The sequence below is a fragment of the Salvelinus namaycush genome, chromosome 12, assembly GCF_016432855.1.
Source record: "Salvelinus namaycush isolate Seneca chromosome 12, SaNama_1.0, whole genome shotgun sequence".
NCBI lineage: Eukaryota > Metazoa > Chordata > Actinopteri > Salmoniformes > Salmonidae > Salvelinus > Salvelinus namaycush.
This window is the reverse complement of record NC_052318.1, coordinates 17240544-17267592: the sequence shown is the minus strand read 5'-3', so window position 1 is coordinate 17267592 and position 27049 is coordinate 17240544. Positions and strand designations below refer to the sequence as shown.

The 27049-nt window shown below is 47.0% G+C and overlaps 1 protein-coding gene across 1 annotated transcript in view; it reads right to left on the bottom strand.

Moving 5' to 3' along the window:
* LOC120056785 (MAP/microtubule affinity-regulating kinase 4-like) overlaps window positions 1-27049 on the bottom strand; it is a 70117-nt gene that overhangs the window by 7970 nt on the left and 35098 nt on the right. The window contains exons 13-16 of the mRNA XM_039004991.1: window positions 26746-26957; window positions 23073-23176; window positions 3299-3577; window positions 2603-2685 (exon numbers count right to left, since the gene is read on the bottom strand). Of these exons, the coding sequence (XP_038860919.1) occupies window positions 2603-2685; window positions 3299-3577; window positions 23073-23176; window positions 26746-26957 (678 nt within the window). The remainder of the gene's footprint in view (window positions 1-2602; window positions 2686-3298; window positions 3578-23072; window positions 23177-26745; window positions 26958-27049) is intronic.

Sequence of the window (27049 nt, the reverse complement as noted above, 5' to 3'; positions counted from 1 at the left end):
CAGACAGACAGAGACAGACACACAGGCCTACAGATAGACAGACAAACAGGCATGCATACAGACACACAGAGACAGACACACAGTCATACAGATAGACAGACAAACAGGCGTGCATACAGACAGACAGAGACAGACAAACAGGCATGCATACAGACAGACAGACAGACACACAGTCATACAGATAGACAGACAAACAGGCATGCATACAGACAGACAGAGACAGACACACAGTCATACAGATAGACAGACAAACAGGCATGCATACAGACAGACAGAGACAGACACACAGTCATACAGATAGACAGACAAACAGGCATGCATACAGACAGACAGAGACAGACATACAGGCCTACAGATAGACAGACAAACAGGCATGCATACAGACAGACAGAGACAGACATACAGGCCTACAGATAGACAGGTAAGGCAGACAGACATACAGACAGGTAAGACAGACAGGCATACAGACAGGTAAGGCGTACAGAGAGACAGGCATACAGACAGGCATACCGACAGGCATACAGACAGGCCTACAGACAGGCCTACAGACATGCCTACAGACAGGCCTACAGACAGACATGCAGACAGACAGGTAAGGCATACAGACAGACGGACATACAGACAGGCATACCGACAGGCATACAGACAGGCATACAGACAGACAGGCATACAGACAGGTATACAGACAGGCATATAGACAGACAGACAGACCGACAGGCATACAGACAGGCATACAGACAGACATACAGACAGGTAAGTACTAGGCACATGGGAAGTTAGAGAAAGGAAGTCATACAGACAGACAGGTCAGTAAGACATACACAGACAGATAGGCAGACATACAGACAGACACAAAGGTATGTAACAGAAAGGCAAACAGATAGGTACAGTACCAGTCAAAAGTTTGAACACACCTACTCATTCAAGAGTTTTTCATTATTTTACTATTTTCTACATTGTAGAATAATAGTGAAGACATCAAAACTATGAAATAACACAAATGGATTAATGTAGTAACCAAAAAAGTCTTAACCAAATCAAAATATATTTTATGTTTGAGATTCTTCAAAGTAGCTACGCTTTGCCTGATGACAGCTTTGCACACTCTTGGCATTCTCTCAACCAGCTTCATGAGGTAGTCACCTGGAATACATTTCAATTAACAGGTATGCCTTGTTAAAAGTTAACAAGGTAGGGGTGGTATAGGTAGGGGTGTTGTGACAAGGTAGGGATGGTATACAGAAGATAGCCCTATTTGGTAAAAGACCAAGTCCATATTATGGCAAGAACAGCTCAAATAAACAAAGACAAACGACAGTCCGTCATTACAGCCAATTCGGAAAATTTCAAGAACTTTGAAAGTTTCTTCAAGTGCAGTCGCAAAAACCATCAAGCGCTATGATGAAACTAGCTCTCATGAGGATCGCCACAGGAAAGGATGACCCAGAGTTACCTCTGCTGCAGAGGATAAGTTCATTAGAGTTAACTGCACCTCAGATTGCAGCCCAAATGAATGCTTCACAGAGTTCAAATAACAGACACATCTCAACATCAACTGTTCAGAGGAGACTGTGTGAATCAGGCCATCATGGTCGAATTGCTGCAAAGAAACTATTACTAAAGGACACCATAAGAAGAAGAGACTTGCTTTGGCCAAGAAACACGAGCAATGGACATTACACCGGTGGAAATCTGTCCTTTGGTCTGATTTTTGGTTCCAACCACCATGTCTTTGTGAGACGCAAAGTCGGTGAACGGAATATCTCCCTATGTGTGGTTCCCACTGTGAAGCATTGAGGAGGAGGTGTGATGGTGTGGGGGAGCTTTGCTGGTAACACTGTCTGTGATTTATTTAGAATTCAAGGCACACTGAACCAGCATGGGTACCACAGCACTCTACAGCGATACACCATCCCATCTGGTTTGCACTTACTGAGATTATCATTTGTTTTTCAACAGGACAATGACCCAACACACCTTCAGGCTGTGTAAGGGATATTTGACCAAGAAGCAGAGGGATGGAGAGCTGCATCAGATGACCTGGCCTACACAATCACCCGACCTCAACCCAATTGAGATGGTTTGGGATGAGTTGGACCGCAGATTGAAGGAAAAGCAGCCAACAAGTGCTCAGCATATGTGGGAACTCCTTCAAGACTGTTGGAAAAGCATTCCTCATGAACCTGGTTGACAGAATGCCAAGAGTGTGCAAAGCTGTCATCAAGGCAAAGGGTGGCTACTTTGAGGAATCTAACATATATTTTGATTTGTTTAACACTTTTTTGGTTACAACATGATTCATTATGTGTTATTTCATAGTTTTGAGTAGGTGTGTCCAAACTTTTGACTGGTACTGTAAGTAAACAGGAACGCAGTCACACACACACACACACACACACACACACACACACACACACACACACACACACACACACACACACACACACACACACACACACACACACACACACACACACACACACACACACACACACAGTGTTAGTATGTCCAGAAGGCAGGCAGGCAGGCAGGCAGGCAGGCAGGCAGGCAGGCAGGCAGGCAGGCAGGCCGACAGAGAGAAGCCAGAGACATGCGAACTTACTAACTGTTTTTGATCCCTGGGGAAGGGTACAACCCGAGACTGATTTGTTTGAGCCCTGGCGCTTAGAGGGTTCTAGATTGACCCTGATGTAAGGAGAGGAAGAGCAAAAGAGAGAGATAGAAAAAGAAATGGGAGAGGAAGGGGAGAAAGAGAATATAATTGAATCATGGCCAAAGGAATGGTGGATAACAGCGCAGCTGTAGCTGATTGGCATGGAGGAAGCATATGTTTCATTACATTACATATATGTGATTATACTGTATATTATAGCTGATTCCAGGGAGAGCTGGGTAAGCTCCGTTTCCAATGTCAGGGCCCGGGGCAGTGGTCTGTAACTTTGTGTAACAGAAAATTATCAACAGTGATCTTCTTGAACAAATTCAGTTAGTGTGCCTACCTCCCCCGTTTCCCCTTCTAAACACGACCCTGGTCCACGACTACCTGCTTGTGAGTTTGGAGGCAGGTGTTACGGAGGTGACTACTACTATTCACTAAGGTGATTGTCTCCTGCATTTGGAGGCAAACGTTACTGAGGTGAGTGTTGTGGAGGTGAACGATTACCTGCGCGTGAGTATGGAGGCAGGTGTTACGGAGGTGACTACTACAATTCACTAAGGTGATTGTCCCCTGCATTTGGAGGCAAGTGATATGGAGTGGACTGTTAAGGAGGTGACCGTTAAGGAGGTGACCGCTTACCTGCGTGTGAGTTTGGAGGTGAGCTTGGTGAAGAGGTTGGAGGTGGCACGGCTGCGGGCGTGCGGCAGGGGACTTGCATCATGGTGGGACAGAGTGGGGGAGGTAGGCGGGGCCGAGTAGACGGGCGGGCCCCGGTCTCTCAGCTGGCCCCCGTGGAAGGTGCTTCGAATGGTGGAGCCCCGTGTCAGACGGCAGCGCTCGCTAGATGAGGAGGAGGCCCCGGCCCCAGAGATGCTCAGGGTGGAGGGGGATGTGGGGGGCAGGCGGTGGGACAGGGAGCTGGAGCAGAGAGACAATTAGAATTAGACAAATGTTACTGTCCACACTAAGTGGAAGCTTGTTTTCGGCTTCACAATAACATGGTTGACAAAAAACAACACTAGAAACGGGGCACCAGGTAGCCTAGCAGTTAGAGAGGTGATCCAGCAGCCAGAGGGTTGCCAGTTCAAATCCCGGGTCCAACGGGAAAAGTCTGTCGGAAGTGACCTGGCAGGAAATGGGAAGTGATCTGGCAACCAACCGGAGAGTTGCTGGTATCAAATCCTAGATGCCATTGCCTGCCGTTGTCCCCTTCAGCAAGGCACTCAACCCCCCACAACAACAGCTCCCCGGGCGCTCAGTCTGGCAGCCCCCCGCACCTCTCCAAAAGCCTGTATGTATGTGTGTCTTTCGTATGAGTTGGTTAAAGGAGAAGTTTTGTTTTTAACAATCAAATCTCATTTTTTTATGTAAATGGAATGTTATAGATTTCCAATTTGTAAGTCGCTCTGGATAAGAGCGTCTGCTAAATGACTTAAATGTTAAATGTAAATAGATGGGTCCAGACACCTATTCTGTGATTTCACTTGTTTTTGAGAAACTTACCCCAAACAGAAAATCCCCCACTGGGCACAGATGTAGACTCAACCTCTATTCTATGTTGGTTCAACATAACTTCATTGAAATTTAACCAGTGTGTGCCTAGTGGACACGTCATCCTCCTTGTGTAGTATGGGGGCCCTTAAAAAACATGAACAAAGGATCCAAAAACACCCAAATACTTATTTTTAGATACAGCAAAGCTCTCAGTATAGTAATGCAGTTCTTTAGATGTTGTACACATGAAATTGTGTCATTCCGAACTTATCCGCAACATTATATTCCCTTTTGTGCGACTCAAGCCATTTCCGCTATCCAGCTGTTCTATTCTCCATGTAGCCCGCTGCTACAGGTAAACTCCAAAATAAAGGAAACACCAACATAAAGTGTCTTAATAATGTGCCTTGGCATAGACTCTACAAGTGTCTGGAATTTCCTGTATGGAAGGGAGGTTGAAGAAGACAAAGGTTAAGACAACGCGATTCTAATATCCCATTACTATTTGAAACAAATGGTACCAGCTATGCTAGTTAGCAACAGCGCTGGTAGTTACAACGGCGCTGGTCCCACATTTGTGACGACATTGTTGTCACGACTCCGACCGAAGGTGACTCCCCTTCCCGTTCGGGTGGCGCTCGGCGGTCGTCGTCGCCGGCCTACTAGCTGCCACTGACTCTTTTTCCTCCCCCTCCTTATGTGTTTATTTGTTACACCTGTGTTGAGGTGATTATAATTAGTTGGGCTTTATTAGTCAGCCAGCCCGTACGTTTCTTTGTGCGGGATTGATCAGTTGTACCTTGGTATCGGGAGTAGACGAACGTATTGTTTATTTCGTTCGTAGAGTGTATTTGGACTGGTTTTTTGTCCCCCGTGTATGGGGCATTTGTTTGTACACCCAGTGTTTTCGTGGGGACGTTGTTTACCGTGTGTGCATTAAAAGCACTATATTGAACTCTCTGTTGTTCCTACGCCTGACTTCACACCCCCCGACACCCAGAGCGTTACAGAATCCCGCACCAAGAAATGGAGTCAGCAGGAGCAGCGGCCAACCCTCTCCCATCGATGGAGGAACGGGTTCTCCACCATACCACCGTCCTCCATCGGATCGGATCGGCCATGGACCAAATGATGGAGAGAATGGACCGATGGGAGAGGAGTGGGCTCCTCTCTCCACCTTCGGCTCCCCCCCCTCAGGACTCTCCATCCCCCGGCTCCAGCGCGCTCCGTCTTACGCTCCCGAGGGATTATGATGGAGCGGCGGCAGGGTGCCAGGGGTTCTTACTCCAACTGGAACTATACCTGGCCACCGTTAGCCCCACTCCCTCGGGAGCGGAGAGGGTGAGTGTCCTCGTCTCCTGCCTAACGGGTCGTGCTCTGGAGTGGGCAAACGCAGTCTGGAATGGCCCAGACTCAGCGAAGGAGCACTACCCAGAGTTTACCCGCCGTTTTCGTGCCGTGTTTGACCACCCCCCAGAGGGCCGAGCGGCGGGTGAAAGACTATTCCTTCTCAGGCAGGAGAAGAGGAGCGCCCAGGATTACGCGCTGGAGTTCCGGACCTTGGCCGCGGGATCAGGGTGGAACGACAGGGCCCTTATTGACCACTACCGGTGTAGTCTCCGGGAGGACGTCAGCAGGGAGCTAGCGTGTCGGGACACCGCTCTTTCCCTTGATGAGCTAATTGACATGTCCATCCGACTGGACAATCTGCTGGCTGCCCGCGGGCGTTCGGAGAGGGTCCTGTGCGTTCCACCACCCAGCACCCCGGCTCCCATCCCGATGGAGTTGGGAGGGGCCGCGCCGAGGGGTATCGGAGGAGGAGGCCCCCCCTGCACCAGCTGTGGTCGGAGAGGACACACGGCCGATCGGTGCTGGGGGGGTCCGTCTGGGAGTCGAGATGGCAGGCGGAACACTTCTCGATCACCCCAGGTGAGTCAGCACCAAACTCACCCAGAACCCCCTGTTGGTCACATGTTTGTCTTGATTTTTTTCCTTACATTTTTTCCCTCTTCCCAGCATAGGGCGCTAGTCGATTCAGGTGCAGCTGGGAACTTTATGGATCGCGGACTCGCCCGTAAGTTGGGCGTTCCGCTTGTGCCGATAGATTCTCCCTTTCCCGTGCACTCCCTAGATAGCCGGCCATTAGGGTCAGGGGTGGTCAGGGAGGCCACAGTTCCACTGGACATGGTGATGCAGGGGAATCATAGGGAACGTATCAGTCTCTATATTATTGATTCGCCTGCGTTTCCAGTGGTGCTGGGAATTCCCTGGCTGGCCCGGCACAATCCCAGTATTTCGTGGAGACAGGGGGTTCTCCAGGGGTGGTCAGAGGAGTGTTCTGGAAGGTGTCTGGGAGTTTCTATCGGTGCCACGTCGGTGGAGAGTCCAGACCAGGGTTCCACGGTGTGCATTCCCCCCGAGTATGCCGATTTGGCAATCGCTTTCAGTAAAAAGAAAGCGACGAAATTACCACCCCATCGACCGGGAAGGGATTGTGCGATAGATCTCCAGGTAAACGCTGCGCTTCCCAAGAGTCACGTGTACCCCTTGTCCCAAGAGGAGACGTTGGCTATGGAGACATATGTCACGGAGTCTCTGGGACAGGGGTACATTCGGCCCTCCATCTCAACCGTCTCCTCGAGTTTCTTTTTTGTGAAGAAAAAGGAGGGAGGTTTGCGTCCGTGTATTGATTATAGAGGTCTAAAGGCCATCACAGTGGGGTTTAGTTACCCACTACCTCTCATTGCTACGGCGGTGGAATCATTTCACGGAGCGCAGTTCTTTACAAAACTGGACCTCAGGAGCGCGTACAGTCTGGTGCGTATTCGGAAAGGAGACGAGTGGAAAACCGCATTTAGTACCACATCGGGCCACTATGAGTACTGCGTCATGCCGTATGGGTTAAAGAATGCTTCAGCCGTTTTCCAATCCTTTGTAGACGAGATTCTCGGGGACCTGCACGTGCAGGGCGTGGTTGTGTATATCGATGACATTCTGATCTACTCAGCTACTCACGCCGCGCATGTATCTCTGGTACGCAAGGTGCTTGGTAGACTGCTGGAGCATGACCTATACGTCAAGGCTGAGAAGTGTGTGTTCTCCAAACGAGCCGTCTCCTTCCTGGGTTATCGCATTTCCACCTCGGGGGTGGTGGTGGAGAGTGACCGCATTAAGGCCGTGCGTAATTGGCCGACTCCGACCACGGTAAAAGAGGTGCAGCGGTTTTTGGGTTTTGCCAACTACTACCAGAGATTTATCCGGGGTTTTGGCCAGGTAGCGGCTCCCATTACCTCACTGCTAAAGGGGGGCCCGGTGTGGTTGCAGTGGTCAGCAGCGGCGGACGGAGCTTTCAACAGGTTGAAGGCTCTGTTCACGGATGCGCCCGTGTTGGCGCATCCGGACCCCTCTTTAGCATTCATAGTGGAGGTGGACGCGTCCGAGGCTGGGGTGGGTGCCGTGCTATCACAGCGCTCGGGTACGCCACCAAAACTCCGCCCCTGCGCTTTCTTCTCTAGGAAGCTCAGCCCAGCGGAGCGTAACTATGATGTGGGGGACCGGGAGTTGTTAGCGGTGGTCAGGGCTCTGAAGGTGTGGAGACACTGGCTTGAGGGGGCTAAGCACCCCTTTCTCATCTGGACCGACCACCAGAATCTGGAGTATATTCGGGCAGCTAGGAGACTGAACCCACGTCAGGCAAGGTGGGCCATGTTCTTCACCCGGTTCCGGTTTACGTTATCCTATAGACCAGGCTCCCAAAACGTAAAGGCTGACGCACTGTCCCGCCTTTACGACACGGAGGATAGGTCCACCGAACCCACTCCCATCCTCCCCGCCTCGAGGCTGATAGCACCAGTGGTATGGGAGGTGGACTCGGACATCGAGCGGGCGCTACGGGCGGAACCCGCGCCTCCTCAGTGTCCGGCGGGGCGGAAGTACGTGCCGCTTGGTGTTCGGGACCAACTGATTCGGTGGGCTCACGTCCTACCCTCCTCGGGTCACCCTGGGGTGGCAAGGACAGTGGGGAGCCTTCGGGGGAGGTATTGGTGGCCTACCTTAGCTCGGGACGTTAGGGTTTATGTCTCCTCCTGTTCGGTATGCGCCCACAGTAAGGCTCCTAGGCACCTTCCTAGAGGGAAGTTGCAACCCCTCCCCGTTCCACAACGGCCATGGTCTCATCTGTCCGTAGATTTCCTGACCGATCTTCCCCCGTCTCAGGGGAACACTACGGTTCTGGTGATTGTGGATCGGTTTTCTAAGTCTAACTCCTCCCGTTGCCCGGTATCCCTACAGCCCTACAGACTGCGGAGGCCTTATTCACCCACGTCTTCCGGCACTACGGGGTGCCGGAGGACATCGTTTCTGATCGGGGCCCCCAGTTCACGTCCCGAGTATGGAGGGCGTTCATGGAGCGTCTGGGGGTCTCGGTCAGCCTGACCTCCGGTTATCACCCCGAGAGTAATGGGCAGGTGGAGAGAGTGAACCAGGAGGTGGGTAGGTTTCTGCGGTCGTATTGCCAGGACCGGCCAGGGGAGTGGGCGAGATACATTCCCTGGGCCGAGATGGCCCAGAACTCACTACGCCACTCCTCTACTAACGTGTCCCCCTTTCAGTGTGTGTTGGGGTACCAGCCGGTCCTGGCACCATGGCATCCGAGCCAGACCGAGGCTCCTGCGGTGGAGGAATTGGTACAGCGCTCCAAGGAGACCTGGAGGGCCATCCAGGCGTCCCTCCAACAAGCTAGTAGAAGGCAGAAGAGGAGCGCTGACCGCCACCGCAGTGAGGCCCCCGTGTTTGTACCGGGGGAAAGGGTCTGGCTCTCGACCCGAAACCTGCCCCTCCGCTTGCCCTGCCGGAAGCTGGGGCCGCAGTGTGTAGGGCCCTTCAAAGTCCTGAGGAGAATAAACGAGGTGTGTTATCGATTACAACTCCCTTCCTATTATCGTATTAACCCCTCGTTTCATGTGTCTCTCCTCAGGCCGGTTGTAGCTGGTCCCCTGCAGGACGGTGAGGTGCTGGAGGTCCCTCCTCCCCCTCTGGACATCGAGGGGTCCCCGGCGTATACGATACAGGCCATTCTGGACTCGAGACGCCGGGTGAGGGGCCTGCAGTACCTCGTGGACTGGGAGGGGTACGGTCCGGAGGAGAGGTGCTGGGTACCGGTGGGGGACATTTTGGATCCGTCAATGTTGAGGGATTTCCATCGCCTCCATCCGGATCGCCCTGCGCCTCGTCCTCCGGGTCGACCTCGAGGCCGGTGTCGGCGCGCTGCGGGAGCCGCGCGTCAGAGGGGGGGTACTGTCACGACTCCGACCGAAGGTGACTCCCCTTCCCGTTCGGGTGGCGCTCGGCGGTCGTCGTCGCCGGCCTACTAGCTGCCACTGACTCTTTTTCCTCCCCCTCCTTATGTGTTTATTTGTTACACCTGTGTTGAGGTGATTATAATTAGTTGGGCTTTATTAGTCAGCCAGCCCGTACGTTTCTTTGTGCGGGATTGATCAGTTGTACCTTGGTATCGGGAGTAGACGAACGTATTGTTTATTTCGTTCGTAGAGTGTATTTGGACTGGTTTTTTGTCCCCCGTGTATGGGGCATTTGTTTGTACACCCAGTGTTTTCGTGGGGACATTGTTTACCGTGTGTGCATTAAAAGCACTATATTGAACTCTCTGTTGTTCCTGCGCCTGACTTCACACCCCCCGACACCCAGAGCGTTACAATTGTATACCACATTTACTCAAGTTTCCTTTATTTTAGCAGTTACCTGTAGAATGGATGTAAAGGTTTCGCTCGAGTCGCAACAAAATGGAATATAATGTTGCGGATAAAATTAAGAATTACACAATTTCATGTGTACAACAAAAAAGACCTGCTTCACTATTCTGAGAGCTTAGCAGTTTCTAAAAATAAGTATTGGATGTTTTTGGAGCCTTTGTTCATGTTTTTTCGGAGCCCCCATACTACACAATGAGAATGAGGAAGTGCCCACACACTAGGATGAGGAAGTGATTTGCTGTTTAGGGAAAATGTCTAAAAAAACAAGTGAAATCACAAAAAAGTTGTCTGGACACTTCTATAACATACAATTTACGGTACGAGTCAAAAGTTTGGACACACTTACTCATTCAAGGGTCTTTCTTTATTTTTACTATTTTCTACATTGTAGAATAATAGTGAAGACATCTAAACTATGAAATAACACATATGGAATCATGTAGTAACAAAAAAAGTGTTAAACAAATATATTTTAATTTTGAGATTCTTCAAAAGCCTTGACAGCTTTGCACTCTTGGCATTCTCTCAACCAGCTTCATGAGGTAGTCACTTGGAAAGCATTGCAATTAACAGGTGTGCCTTGTTAAAAGTACATTTTGAAATGTATTTTCTTCTTAATGCGTTTGAGCCAATCAGTTGTGTTGTGACAAGGTAGGGGTGGTATACAGAAGATAGCCCTATTTGGTAAAAGACAAAGTCCATATTTTGGCAAGAACAGCTAAAATAAGCAAAGAGAAACGACAGTCCATCCTTACTTTAAGACATGAAGGTCAGTCAATGAGGAAAATTTCAAGAACTTTGAAAGTTACTTCAAATGCAGTCGTAAAAACCATCAAGCATTATGATGAAACTGTCTCTTATGACAACCGCCACAGGAAAGAAAGACCCAGATTTACCTCTGCTGCAGACGATAAGTTCATTAGAGTTACCAGCCTCAGAAATTGCAGCCCAAATAAAAGCTTCACAGAGTTCAAGTAACAGACACATCTCAGCATCAACTGTTCAGAAGAGACTGCGTGAATCAGGCCTTCATGGTCGATTTGCTGCAAAGAAAACACTACTAAAGGACACAAACAAGAAGAAGAGACTTGCTTGGGCCAAGAACACGAGCAATGGACATTTGACCGGTGGAAATATGTCCTTTGGTCTGATTAGTCCAAAACTGAGATTTTTGGATCCAACTGCTTTGTCTTTATGAGACGCAGAGTAGGTGAACAGATGATCGCCGCATGTGTAGTTCCCACCGTGAAACATGGAGGAGGTGGTGTGATGGTGTGGGGGTGCTTTGCTGGTGACACTGTCTGTGATTTATTTAGAATTCAAGGTACACTTAACCAGCATGGCTACCACAGCATTCCCATATGGTTTGTGCTTAGTGGGACTATCATTTGTTTTTGGTACAAATCATTCCTTAAGTTCTAGACCTCACCTGAATCTGGTAATGAATGGTGTGGCTGTTGAACAAGTTGAGGAGACTAAATTACTTGCAGTTACTTTAGATTGTAAACTGTCATGGTCAAAACATATAGATTCAATGGTTGTAAAGATGGGGAGGGGTCTGTCCGTAATAAAGAGATGCTCTGCTTTTTTGACACCACAATCCAAAAAGCAAGTTCTGCAGGCTCTAGTTTTGTCTAATCTTGATTATTGTTCAGTCGTGTGGTCCAGTGTGCTAAGGAAAGACCTAGTTAAGTTGCAGCTGGCCCAAAACAGAGCGGCACGTTTTGCTCTTAATTGTAATCAGAGGGCTGATATAAATACGATGCATGCCAGTCTCTCTTGGCTAAGAGTTGAGGAGAGACTAACTGCATCACTTCTTTTTTATAAGAAACATGAATGTGTTGAAAATCCCAAATTGTTTGCATAGTCAGCATACACACAGCTCTGACACTCACACTTATCCCACCAGACATGCCACCAGGGTTCTTTTCACAGTCCCCAAATCCAGAACAAATTCAAGAAAGTATTATATAGAGCCCTAATTGCATGGAACTTCCTTCCATTTCATATTGCTCAAATAAACAGCAAACCTGGTTTCAAAAAACAGATAAAGCAACACCTCGCGGCGCAACGCCTCTCCCCTAATTGACCTAGATAGTTTGTGTGTATGCATTGATATGAAGGCTACGTGTGCCTTTAAAAAAAATCTATGTAGTTCTGTCTTTGAGCTGTTCTTGTCTATTGATGTTCTGTATTATGTAATTCTGTATTATGTTTCATGTTTTGTGTGGACCCCAAGAAGAGAAGCTGCTGCTTTTGCAACAGCTAATGGGGATCCTATTAAAATACCAAATACCAAACAGGACAATCACCCAACACACCTCCAGGCTGTGTAAGGACTATTTGACCAAGGAGAGTGATTGAGTGCTGCGTCAGATGACCTGGCCTCCACAATCACCCGACCTCAACCAAATTGAGATTGTTTGGAATGAGTTGGACAGCAGAGTGAAGGAAAAGCAGCCAACAAGTGCTCAGCATATGTGGGAACTCATTCAAAACTGTTGGAAAAGCATTCTAGGTGAACCTGGTAGAGAAAATGCCAAGAGTGTGCAAAGCTGTCATCAAAGCACGTTTGTTGTTGTTGAACGCTGTCGTACTCCGAAACTGAAACCTGAACTAAAGACCTCAATTTAAAAGCTGACAGTGTTTTTATATACTTTTATTTTATTTTTAATCCTGCAGCTCTGTTGGGCTAAATTGCTGTCAGCGCTGCTATCTGTCCCGGGATCCTGCCAGATTCCGTATAGGGGGAGAGACGCGAAAGCCCAGCTAGCCTAGCTGGCTCGGCGGTCTCAAATGGAGGCCGCTATTGAACGTGTCCAACGTTGCAGGAGCTGAGTTTACTTTGCTTTGTTCCGGGACAATGTTGACCACGTTGACTTCAATGTAGCAACTGCTTGCTAGGCGGAGGACTACAGGAGCGAAGTAGCTACTCTTAGCAAGCAAGAAGAAAACCTACATAAGCTACTGGGGAACCCATGCCCACCTACTATTTCTTTTTCTTCCACCCCAGTAGCCGGATGCCGCTCTGGACTGGTGGAAGTTGAACCGCCGTGTCGGCTCTCCACAGCCGACTGGCCGGTGTTAGGCAGGGTTCCATCCCCGAAGGGGTCTCCCCCTTCCTTGGAGAACAGAGCTGATCTCAACCCAACCAACCAGCCATGGAGGTACGTCACTCGCCGTGGAAGTGGCAACGGGGGTCTTCATGGAGATGTTGAGCCCGGAACTGACACAGACCAGAAACAGCTTTGCCGTCTTGGATCCAGAGGTTCCCGCGTCTTCGTCCGTGGTGGCTTCCCAATCAAGATCGGATCCGGAGGTACCTGCATCTTCGTTCTCGGCTCTGTCTCCCTCTCCGGTGACTTCTACCTCGGGTTCAGATCCTCGGAGCTCCCAGACTGTGAGGCTGCCTGAGAGACCGGCCCATTCAACATCACCAGCTGTCATCAAAGGCAGCTCTATGGTGAGAAACATCTCGGTCCCCAAGGCAAAAACCCTGTGCTACCCAGGAGCACGAGTTCAGGACATAATAAGGCTGCTTCCGAGTGTTCTACCACAGATGCCGGGAGCTGACACTGTCGTAGTCCATTTGGGGTCAAACGACATCAGGAGGGCTATGTAACGATTTTCCTCCTCTTCAGACGAGGAGTATGAAGCGTGGTAAGTGTCCATTTTAATTTATTCAAACTGAACACTAAAAAATACAAAATAACAAAGTGAATGATACAAACGAAAATCTAAACAGTCCCGAAAGGTGCAAACACAAAACAGGAAACAATCACCCACAACACACAATAGAAAACAGGCTACCTAAATATGGCTCCCAATCAGAGACAACGACTGACACCTGCCTCTGATTGAGAACCATACTAGGCCAAACACATTGAAAATTACCTACAGAACAAAACATAGGAAAACAACATAGAATGCCCACCCCAACTCACGCCCTGACCAAACTAAAATAAAGACATAAAAAAGGAACTAAGGTCAGAACGTGACAGTACCCCCCCGCCCAAAGGCGCGGACTCCGGCCGCAAAACCTGAACCTATAGGGGAGGGTCTGGGTGGGCATTTACCACGGTGGCGGCTCTGGAGCGGGATGTGGACCCCACTTCACCATAGTCTCGGCCCACTTATGTGGCACCTTAGGAGTAGCGACCCTCGCCACCGACTCCGGATTGGAGACCCTAGTAGAGGGCACCACTGGACTGAGGAGCGCCTCTGGACTGACGGGCGCCTCTGGACTGACGGGCGCCTCTTGACTGGCGGGCGGCTCTGGCAGCTCCGGACTGGTGGGCGGCTCTGGCAGCTCCGGACTGGCGGGCGGCTCTGGCAGCTCCGGACTGGCGGGCGGCTCTGGCTTGGGGAGAGAACCTGGAGGGAGGAGACGGAGAGACAGCCTGGTGCGTGGGGCTGCCACAGGACCCACCAGGCTGGGGAGACCTACAGAAGGCCTGGTGCTTGGAGGAGGCACCGGAAGGACCGGGCTGTGGGGGAGCACTGGAGCTCTGGTGCGCAGCCTTGGCACCACTCCCCCAGGCTGGATGACTACTCTAGCCCGGACCCTCCAGAGTGCAGGCACAGGTTGAACCGGGCTGTGGGTGAGCACTGAAGATCTGGAGCATACTACGCGCACCTCTCCCTTAGGCTCAATTCCCACATTCGCCCGGCACGAGCGGAGCACAGGCATAGGACGCACTGCACCCTCCCAGCCCCCCGGAGACACAGCACGCAGAGCCGGCGCAGGATACCCTGGACCGAAACGGCGTACCGGAGACCAGACACGCTGAGCCGGCACAATACGCCCTGGCTGGATGCCCACACTCGCATGACACTTTCGGGGGGCTGTCCTATAGCGCACCGAGCTATGGGCGCGTACTGTCGACACCGTGCGCTTAACCGCATAACACGGTGCCTGACCAGTACAACGCTGCTTACGATAAGCATGAGGAGGGGCCCATGAAGTCAATACAAGGTCCATGAAGTCAATAACTTGCCTGTAACAGATGACATTCATATTCTGACTATCTCTGAAACTCACTTAGATAATACCTTTGATGATACAGTGGTAGCAATACATGGTTATAACATCTACCAAAAAGACAGAAATGCCAACGGAGGCGGTGTTGCGGTCTATATTCAGAACCACATTCCTGTAAAGCTTAGATACAATCTAATGTTAAATACTGTTGATATGGCTACAGGTTAATCCGCCTCACCTAAAGCCCATTCTTGTGGGAAGCTGTTATAGACCACCAAATGCTAACAGTCAGTATCTGGATAATATGTGTGAAATGCTTGATAATGTATGTGATATCAACAGAGAAGTATATTTTCTGGGTGATTTAAATATTGACTGGCTATCATCAAGCTGCCCACTCACTCAGTAGATCTCTCCAGCATGGTGAGTACTGTGCCTGTTCTAAGAACCAAGTCTCCTGTGTGTCCCTCCAGTCCGGATGCTCCAGAACCTCCCTCCAGTCCGGACCCTCCAGAGCCGCCCGTCTGTCCTGAGCCGCCTGAGCCGCCCGTCTGTCCTGAGCCGCCTGGGCCGCCCGTCTGTCCTGAGCCGCCCGTCTGTCCTGAGCCGCCCGTCAGTCAGGAGCCGCCTGAGCCGCCTGTCAGTCAGGAGCCGCCTGAGCCGCCTGTCAGTCAGGAGCCGCCTGAGCCGCCCGTCAGTCAGGAGCCGCCTGAGCCGCCCGTCAGTCAGGAGCCGCCCGTCAGTCAGGAGCCGCCTGTCAGTCAGGAGCTGCCTGAGCCGTCCGTCAGTCAGGAGCTGCCAGAGTCTCCCTCCAGTCTGGATCTGCCAGAGTCTCCCTCCAGTCCGGATCTGCCAGAGTCTCCCTCCAGTCCGGATCTGCCAGAGTCTCCCTCCAGTCCGGATCTGCCAGAGTCTCCCTCCAGTCCGGATCTGCCAGAGTCTCCCTCCAGTCCGGATCTGCTAGAGCCGCCCGTCAGTCCAGAGGCGCCACTCACTCTAGACTCAACCATCAGCCCAGTGGCGTCCTCTAGTCCGGGGTCGGTGGTGAGGGGTCCCGCTCCAGAGACATTACGTAAGTGGGCCGAGTCAGAAGTGGAGCGGGGTCCACGTCCCTCACCAGAACCGCCACCGAGGAGTTATGCCCACCCAGACCCTCCCATATAGGCTTAGGTGTGCGGCCAGGAGTCCGCACCTTTGGGGGGGGGGGGGGGGTACTGTCACGCCCTGACCTTAGTATTCTTTGTTTTCTTTATTATTTTGGTTTATGGGGTTGTTACCAGTCTAGGGGTTTTGTATGTCTATGGTTGCCTAGATTGGTTCTCAATTAGAGGCAGCTGTTTATCGTTGTCTCTGATTGGGAAACATATTTAGGCAGCCATATTCCTTGAGTATTTTGTGGGTGAATATCTATGTCTATGTTTAGTTGCTTGTGTCAGCACTATGATTATATAGCTTCACGTTCATTTTGTTGTTTTTGTATAGTTCATTCCGTGTTCTTTCTTTATTAAAAGAAGATGCATTCAAGTCACGCTGCGCTTTGGTCTCATCGCTATAACGAACGTGACAAAGATGTAGTGATCACAACATAATAGCCATATCTAGGAAAATCAAAGTTCCAAAGGCTGGGCCTAATATAGTGTATAAGAGGTCATAAACTCAGCAAAAAAAGAAACATCCTTTTTTCAGGACCCTGTCTTTCAAAGATAATTCAAAAAAATCCAAATAACGTCACAGATCTTCATTGTAAAGGGTTTCCCATGCTTGTTCAATGAACCATAAACAATTAATGAACATGCACCGGTGGAACGGTCGTTAAGATGCTAACAGCTTACAGACGGTAGGCAATTAAGGTCTTAGGACACTAAAGAGGCCTTTCTACAGACTCTGAAAAACACCAAAAGAAAGATGCCCAGGGACCCTGCTCATCTGCGTGAACGTGCCTTAGGCATGCTGCAATGAGGCATGAGGACTGCAGATGTTTCCAGGACAATAAATTGCAATGTCCGTACTGTGAGACGCCTAAGACAGCACTACAGGGAGACAGGACGGACAGCTGAACGTCCTCACAGTGGCAGACCATGTGTAACAACACCTGCGAGGATCAGTACATCCGAACATCACATCTGCGGGACAGGTACAGGATGGCAACAACAACTGCCCGAGTTACACTAGGAACGCACAATCCCTCCATCAGTGCCCAGACTGTCCGCAATAGGCTGAGAGAGGCTGGACTGAGGGCTTGTAGGCCTGTTGTTTGGCAGGTCCTCACCAGACATCACCGGCAACAACGTCGCCTATGGGCACAAACTCACTGTCGCTGGACCAGACAAGACTGGCAAAAAGTGCTCTTCACTGATGAGTCGTGGTTTTGTCTCACCAGGGGTAATGGTCGGATTTGCGTTTATCGTCGAAGGAATGAGCGTTACACCGAGGCCTGTACTCTGGAGCGGGATCGATTTGGAGGTGGAGGGTCCGTCATGGTCTGGGGCGGTGTGTCACAGCATCATCGGACTGAGCTTGTTGTCATTGCAGGCAATCTCAACGCTGTGCTTTACAGGGAAGACATCCTCCTCCCTCATGTGGTACCCTTCCTGCAGGCTCATCCTGACATGACCCTCCAGCATGACAATGCCACTAGCCATACTGCTCGTTCTGTGCGTGATTTCCTGCAAGACAGGGATGTCAGTGTTCTGCCATTGCCAGTGAAGAGCCCGGATCTCAATCACATTGAGCACGTCTGGGACCTGTTGGATCGGAGGGTGAGGGCTAGGGCCATTCCCTCCAGAAATGTCTGGAAACTTGCAGGTGCCTTGGTGGAAGAGTGGGGTAACATCTCACAGCAAGAACTGGCAAATCTGGTGCAGTCCATGAGGAGGAGATGCACTGCAGTACTTAATGCAGCTGGTGGCCACACCAGATACTGACTGTTACTTTTGATTTTGACCCCCCCCCCCCCCCTTTGTTCAGGGACACATTATTCCATTTCTATTAGTCACATGTCTGTGGAACTTGTTCAGTTTATGTCTCAGTTGTTGAAACTTGTTATGTTAATACAAATATTTACACATGTTAAGTTTGCTGAAAATAAACGCAGTTGACAGTGAGGGGACGTTTCTTTTTTTGCTGAGTTTATATAACGTACTCTGGAAATATAGCTAGCTAAAGATTTTTCGTATTTGAATAATATTATTTAACGTTTTACAAATTTTCAACGAAATGTCGAAAATATGTGTACAGTAAAGTTATAATTTGGTCCTTACCTGCCGCATGGTCATTCCAGAGGAGAAAGATCAAGACGACGTCCGTTCCAAGAACAATTGACGTTCAGCACGAGATCTAGCATGTCAGTCCTACATAATAATGATAATTTGAATATCATATTTTTAAGTTGTTGATTGCTACTTAGAAATATTCGAGAAATATTCGTTCAAATTTAGCAGCATATTACCTTGGATTTGTATTTGCAAATGTCAGTCTTTTTCAACACATTAAGTTCTATATTCAAAAATGTAAGTAAAACCAGAAACCTATTACTTTAAGTAAAAATCATTGATTTTCTTTTGCAATATTTACTAAGCCCGTGGATCATTTTCTTTTCTTTTTTGTTAAGTTTACAAGAAGTTTTGTAGTGATTCATATGTTGATGATGTAAAGAATATTTGCTGGTGTGTGGTGTGTAATGAGGAGCAACCAGACGCTGCACTTGACGCATTTATTAAACTACTTACCCATTAAGAAAATTACTGTAAAAACTGTTAAATCCCCTTGGATTGATGAGGAATTGAAAAATTGTATGGTTGACAGGGATGAGGCATAAGGTATGGCAATTACGTCTGGCAGCCCAACTGATTGGCAAACGTACTGCAAATTAAGAAATCATGTGACTAAACTAAATAAAAATAAACTACACTATGAAACAAAGATAAATTATATAAAGAATGATAGTAAAAAGCTTTGGGGCACATTACATTCAATTTGGGGGAAAAAGCCAACTCGGCTTCTTAATTTATTGAATCAGATGGCTCATTCATCACAAAGCCCACTGATATTGCAAACTACTTTAATGACTTTTTCATTGGCAAGATAAGCAAACTTAGGGATGACATGCCAGAAACAAATGCTGACACTACCCATCCAAGTATATCGGACCAAATTATGAAAGACAAGAATTGTACTTTTGAATTTCGTAAAGTCAGTGTGGAAGAGGTGAAAAAAGTATTGTTGTCTATCAACAATGACAAGCCACCAGGGTCTGACAATCTAGATGGAAAATGACTGAGGATAATAGCAGACGATATTACCACTCCTATTTGCCACATCTTCAATTTAAACCTACTTGAGAGCGTGTGACCTCAGGCCTGGAGGGAAGCTAAAGTCATTCCGCTACCCGAGAATAGTAAAGCCCCCTTTACTGGCTCAAACAGCCGACCAATCAGCCTGTTACCAACCCTTAGTAAACGTTTGAAAAAAAATAGTGTTTGACCAGATACAATGCTATTTTAAAGTAAATAAATTGACAACAGAATTTCAGCATGCTTATAGGGAAGGACATTCAACAAGCACAGCACTTACACAAATGACTGATGATTGACTGACAGAAATTGATGATACAATGATTATGTGGGCTGTCTTGTTAGACTTTAGTGCAGCTTTTGACATTATTGATCATAGTCTGCTGCTGGAAAAAGGTATGTGTTATGGCTTTACACCTTCTGCTATAATGTGGATAAAGAGTTACTTGTCTGACAGAACATAGAGGATGTTTTTTAATGGAAGCATATCAAATATGATGACTTAAAAATGACTTAAAAAATATAATCCAGTTAGAATCAAGAATTCCCCAGGGTAGATGTTTAGGCCCCTTGCTTTTTTCAATTTTTACTAACGACATGCCACTGACTTTGAGTAAAGCCAGAGTTTCTATGTATGCGGATGACTCAACACTATACATGTCAGCTACTACAGCGACTGAAATGACTGCAACACTCAACAAAGAGCTGCAGTTAGTTTCAGAGTGGGTGACAAGGAATAAGTGAGCCATAAATATTTCTAAAACTAAAAGCATTGTATTTGGAACAAAACACTCACTAAACCCTAAATCTCAACTAAATCTTGTAATAAATAATGTGGAAATTAAGCAAGTTGAGATGACTAAACTGCTTGGAGTAACACTAGATTGTAAACTGTCATTGTCAAAACATATTGATGCAGTAGTAGCTAAGATGGGGAGAAGTCTGTCTATAATAAAGCGATGCTCTACATTCTTAACAGCACTATCAACAAGGCAGGTCCTACAGGCCCTAGTTTTGTTGCACCTTGACTACTGTTCAGTCGTGTGGTCAGGTGCCACAAAGGACTTAGGAAAATTGCAATTGGCTCAGAACTGGGCAGCACAGCTGGCCCTTGGATGTACACAGAGAGCTAATATTAATAATATGCATGTCAATCTCTCCTGGATGAAAGTGACTTCATCACTTCTTTTATTTATGAGAGGTATTGACATGTTGAATGCACCGAGCTGTCTGTCTAAACTACTGGCACACAGCTCAGACACCCATGCATACCCCACAAGACATGCCACAAGAGGTCTCTTCACAGTCCACAAGAGGTCTCTTCACAGTCCCCAAGTCCAGAACACACTATGGGAGGCAGACAGTACTACATAGAGCCATGACAACATGGAATTCTATTCCACATCAAGTAACTGACGCAAGCAGTAAAATTAGATTTAAAAAACAGATTAAAAAACACCTTATGGAACAGCATGGACTGTGAAGCAACAAACATTGGCACAGACATATGCATACACATTAGAGGTCGACCGATTAATGGCCGATTAATTAGGGCCGATTTCAAGTTTTCATAACAATCGGTACTCGTCATTTTTGGAATGATGATTATGGCCGATTACATTGCACACCACGAGGAGACTGAGTGGCAGGCTGACCACTTGTTACGCGAGTGCAGCAAGGAGCCAAGGTAAGTTGCTAGCTAGCATTAAACTTATCTTATAAAAAACAATCAATCTTAACATAATCACTACTTAACTACACATAGTTGATGATATTACTAGTTTATCTAGCTTGTCCTGCGTTGCATATAATCAATGCGGTGCATGTTAATTTATCATCGAATCATAGCCTACTTCGCCAAATGGGTGATGATTTAACAAGCGCATTCGTGAAAAAACGCACTATCGTTGCACCAATGTGTACCTAACTAAAAACATCAATGCCTTTCTTAAAATCAATACACAAATATTTTTTTTTTTAAATCTGCATAATTACTTAATATTGCCTGCTAACATGATTTTATTTTAACTAGGGAAATTGTGTCACTTCTCTTGCATTCTGTGCAAGCAGACTCAGGGTATATGCAGCAGTTTGGGCCCCCTGGCTCGTTGCGAACTGTGTGAAGACCATTTCTTACTAACAAAGACCGTAATTAATTTGCCAGAATATGACATAATTATGACATACCATTGAAGGTTGTACAATGTAACAGCAATATTTAGACTTAGGGATGCCACCCGTTCGATAAAATACGGAACGGGTCCGTATTTCACTGAAAGAATAAACGTTTTGATTTCAAAATTATAGTTTCCGGATTCGACCATATTAATGACCTAAGGCTCGTATTTCTGTGTGTTATTATATTATAATTAAGTCTATGATTTGATATTTGATAGAGCAGTCTGACTGAGTGGTGGTAGGCAGCAGCAGGCTCGTAAGCATTCATTCAAACAGCACTTTCCTGCGTTTGCCAGCAGCTCTTCGCTGTGCTTCAAGCATTGCGCTGTTTATGACTTCAAGCCTATCAACTCTCAAGATTAGGCTGGCAATACTATAGTGCCTATAAGAACATCCAATAGTCAAAGGTATATGAAATACAAATGGTATAGAGAGAAATAGTCCTATAATAACTACAACCTAAAACTTCTTACCTGGGAATATTGAAGACTGTAACGATCGTTTTTGGGTGAGAGAGTGGACCAAGGCGCAGCGGGTGATGAATACATAATGATTTATTTGACAAGACGAACACTGACACGAAATACACTATATAATTACAAAATAACAAACGCACGTAGACAGACCTGAACTAACGAACTTACATATACACGAAGAACGCATGAACAGGAACAGACTACATAAAATGAACGAACAAACCGAAACAGTCCCGTGTGGTGCATAGACACAGACACGGAAGACAACCACCCACAACAAACAATGTGAAACAACCTACCTTAATATGGCTCTCAATCAGAGGAAACGTAAACCACCTGCCTCTAATTGAGAACCATATCAGGTAACCCATTAACCAACATAGATACACATAACATAGAATGCCCACCCCAACTCACGCCCTGACCGACTAAACACATACAAAACAACAGAAAACAGGTCAGGAACGTGACAAAGACTCATGTTAAAAGGAACCACCAGCTTTCATATGTTCTCATGTTCTGAGCAAGGAACTTAAACGTTAGCTTTTTTACATGGCACATATTGCACTTTTACTTTCTTCTCCAAAACTGTGTTTTTGCATTATTTAAACCAAATTGGACATGTTTCATTATTTATTTGAGACTAAATTGATTTTATTTATGTATTATATAAAGTTAAAATAAAAGTGTTCATTCAGTATTGTTGTAATTGTCATTATTACAAATATATATATAAAAATCGGCCGATTCATCGGTATCGGCTTATTTTGGTCCTCCAATAATCGGTATCTGTATCGGCGTTGAAAAATCATAATCGGTCAACCTCTAATACACACACACACGCACACGCACACGCACACGCACACACACACACACACACTTAGTACTGTACATATGTGGTAGTGGTGGAGTAGGGGCCTGAGGGTACACAATGTGTTGTGAAATCTGTGAATGTATTGTAATGTTTTAAAATTGTATAAACTGCCTTAATTTTGCTGGACCCCAGGACCCCAGCTAATGGGGATCCATAATAAATACAAATACAAAGCAAAGGGTGGATACTTTGAAGAATCTAAAATCTGAAATATATTTAGATTTGAATGAGTAGGTGTGTCCAAACTTTTTTGGACACACCTACTCATAATTGCTCTCTCTCTCTCCCTCTCTCTCTCTCTCTCTCTCTCTCTCGCTCTCCCTCCCTTGTCCCTTCATGTCCTTCACCTGTTCTCCTTGCCATTCTGCAGCAGGGAGTGTCTGTCGGTGCTGGAGCGGTCCGTGCAGACGTATGTGTTCCGCCGGGTCATGGCACTTCCCGGGATGTTGTTCTGGGAAAGTAAGAGGGCAAATGACCATATCAGACGTTACCATAGATACCAGTTGTCACATCATACTACCAAAGAGGAGTATGATGGTGGTTGTCTTGAAACATGTGGGGACTACAACCTGGGACAGGGACATTCTTGCTAAAATTATTATTCTATTTTATCTTATTGAGTTTTATTTTATATATATTTTGTATTTTTATTACCCTTCTTCACCCATTGACTTTCTCTATTGTTGTTGTACTGTTGAGAGGTGAACCTGCAAGAGAGCATTTCATTGCACTGTGTACTCCATGTACATCATGTGTATATGACGAATAAACAAACTTGAACAACCAGAGTCCCGCAGTATTATTTCTAAGCGCATCCGATGCAGAGTAGGCTACTACCTGGGCCAGCTCTACGGGGTGGCAAAGCCGGAAAAATAATTTGTGCCCCTGCAGTTTTCTTTCCCCATAAACATAACAAATTGGTTGGTTTTGCCAATGCACCTAGCCATGCAATTTCATAAGGTACGCCTTCATTACCTTGTTTAGTAATGTCATTGCATCGCACCAGGGCGGGGTCAAATTGACAGTTTTTTTCTCACACAGAGGGAAAAAAATTCACTTTTGCAGACAGCTACAGCTAATACTAGTCTAGCTAGTATATACTAGTTTCGTTGCTCCAGTTACTCAACTAGTCTAAAGGCCAGTTTTATTGCTTCTTTAATCAGGACAACAGTTTTAACATAATTGCAAAAGGGTTTTCTAATGATCATTTAGCCTTTTAAAATGATAAACTTGGATTAGCTAACTCAACGTGCCATTGGAACACAGGAGTGATGGTTACTGATAATGGGCCTCTGTACGCCTATGTAGATATTCCATTTAAAAAATCAGCCGTTTCCAGGTACAATAGTCATTTACAACATTAACAATGTCTACACAGTATTTCTGATCAATTACACGTTATTTCAATGGACAAAAAAAATTGCTTTTCTTTCAAAAACAAGGACATTTCTAAGTGACCCCAAATTTTTGAACGGTAGTGTACAGTGGGGAGAACAAGTATTTGATACACTGCCGATTTTGCAGGTTTTCCTACTTACAAAGCATGTAGAGGTCTGTAATTTTTATCATAGGTACACTTCAACTGTGAGAGACGGAATCTAAAACAAAAATCCAGAAAATCACATTGTATGATTTTTAAGTAATTAATTTGCATTTTATTGCATGACATAAGTATTTGATCACCTACCAACCAGTAAGAATTCCGGCTCTCACAGACCTGTTAGTTTTTCTTTAAGAAGCCCTCCTGTTCTCCACTCATTACCTGTATTAACTGCACCTGTTTGAACTCGTTATCTGTATAAAAGACACCTGTATACACACTCAATCAAACAGACTCCAACCTCTCCACAATGGCCAAGACCAGAGAGCTGTGTAAGGACACCAGGGATAAAATTGTAGACCTGCACAAGGCTGGGATGGGCTACAGGACAATAGGCAAGCAGCTTGGTGAGAAGGCAACAACTGTTGGCGCAATTATTAGAAAATGGAAGAAGTTCAAGATGACGGTCAATCACCCTCGGTCTGGGGCTCCATGCAAGATCTCACCTCGTGGGGCATCAATGATCATGAGGAAGGTGAGGGATCAGCCCAGAACTACACGGCAGGACCTGGTCAATGACCTGAAGAGAGCTGGGACCACAGTCTCAAAGAAAACCATGAGTAACACACTACGACGTCATGGATTAAAATCCTGCAGCGCACGCAAGGTCCCCCTGCTCAAGCCAGCGCATGTCCAGGCCCGTCTGAAGTTTGCCAATGACCATCTGGATGATCCAGAGGAGGAATGGGAGAAGGTCATGTGGTCTGATGAGACAAAAATAGAGCTTTTTGGTCTAAACTCCACTCGCCGTGTTTAGAGGAAGAAGAAGGATGAGTACAACCCCAAGAACACCATCCCAACCGTGAAGCATGGAGGTGGAAACATCATTCTTTGGGGATGTTTTTCTGCAAAGGGGACAGGACGACTACACCGTATTGAGGGGAGGATGGATGGGGCCATGTATCGCGAGATCTTGGCCAACAACCTCCTTCCCTCAGTAAGAGCATTGAAGATGGGTCGTGGCTGGGTCTTCCAGCATGACAATGACCCGAAACACACAGCCAGGGCAACTAAGGAGTGGCTCCGTAAGAAGCATCTCAAGGTCCTGGAGTGGCCTAGCCAGTCTCCAGACCTGAACCCAATAGAAAATCTTTGGAGGGAGCTGAAAGTCCGTATTGCCCAGCGACAGCCCCGAAACCTGAAGGATCTGGAGAAGGTCTGTATGGAGGAGTGGGCCAAAATCCCTGCTGCAGTGTGTGCAAACCTGGTCAAGAACTACAGGAAACGTATGATCTCTGTAATTGCAAACAAAGGATTCTGTACCAAATATTAAGTTCTGCTTTTCTGATGTATCAAATACTTATGCAATAATGCAATAAAATGCAAAAACTCATGCAATAAAATGCAAATGAATTACTTAAAAATCATACAATGTGATTTTCTGGATTTTTGTTTTAGATTCCGTCTCTCACAGTTGAAGTGTACCTATGATAAAAAATTACAGACCTCTACATGCTTTGTAAGTAGGAAAACCTGCAAAATCGGCAGTGTTTCAAATACTTGTTCTCCCCACTGTATATACAGTATACACAACTTTGCGTTATTTGATGGGTATAGAGACAATGACCAATGTAGCCTAATTGGTTGTGCTCTGAGGTGAGCCCCGGAGTGGTGTTCCTGTTATCCTGACTGTCCAGTCCTGTGGTGCTGAAATTGTCCGTGCATCTAATGTTATCCTTTCACCGCACTGACTAGCAGTAGCCTGGTGTGTTGTTTAAATGAGCACATCTTGGGCAGTCTTCGTGGGACTTGTCTTTAACATCGCATGCTTTCTTGTGTGCAAAATTACAGTTGTTGTGTATATGTCTGCATTTCAGATAGGCCTACATTTAAAAAAAATGTTTGTATGTAGGACCAATAACGTGTATTGCCTACTAAAAGAAGTATGCAAACTTTCACTCTGATATCATACATTTGCATGACATAGTCATTGTGTGACAGGCCACTGTAAAAGTCAATATTATGAAAACGACACAGCCTAATTTTTCACCCCCTCCTTGCTCTCTTGCTATAGCCTGTGTGTGTTGGTTTTGTATATGCATTTTTGTTCATTTGACATTTGGTAATGTGAATCGGACCGGACCAAATGAAGAACTATAGCAAACAAACTTGTGTGAAAACGCCCTTACATACTACCCTGTGGAAATGTGCCCATACGAGTCTTATAGCTAGCAGCCATTTGCCTAAACAAGACTGCGTCCAAAATGGCACCCTATTTCCTGTGTAGTAGTGCACTACTTAGGGAATAGGAAGCCATTTCAAACGCATATCTTGAAACAGAAATCTTTCCCAGGGCGCATCCGAAATGGTATTGTAATCTGTATAGTAATGCACTACTTATGGAATAAGGTGCCATTTCAAATGCAGCCCTATAACCCCCCCACCACCCAACCCACCCATCCTACCTCACTGTTCCTCACCGTGGTGGCAGTCATCTCCTTTCGGCGGTCGGGGATCTCTGACTTGTTGGGGTTATTGGCACTGCTGACCATGGGACTGGAGGGTGGCAGCGAGCGACTGCCCATCATGCTGCAGCTGGCCTTACGCGGGGGCATGCGCCCCTCCCGCAGCTCCCGGTCACCTGTGCTGGTGGGGCTCCGCTTGGGGTGCATGACCGGCATGGAGGGCCCGCCTGAGGGGGTAACACACATGTTAACACTGGCACACAGACAGATACACACACATGCACACACTCACAGACACTTAGTCAGTGGACAGGACAGG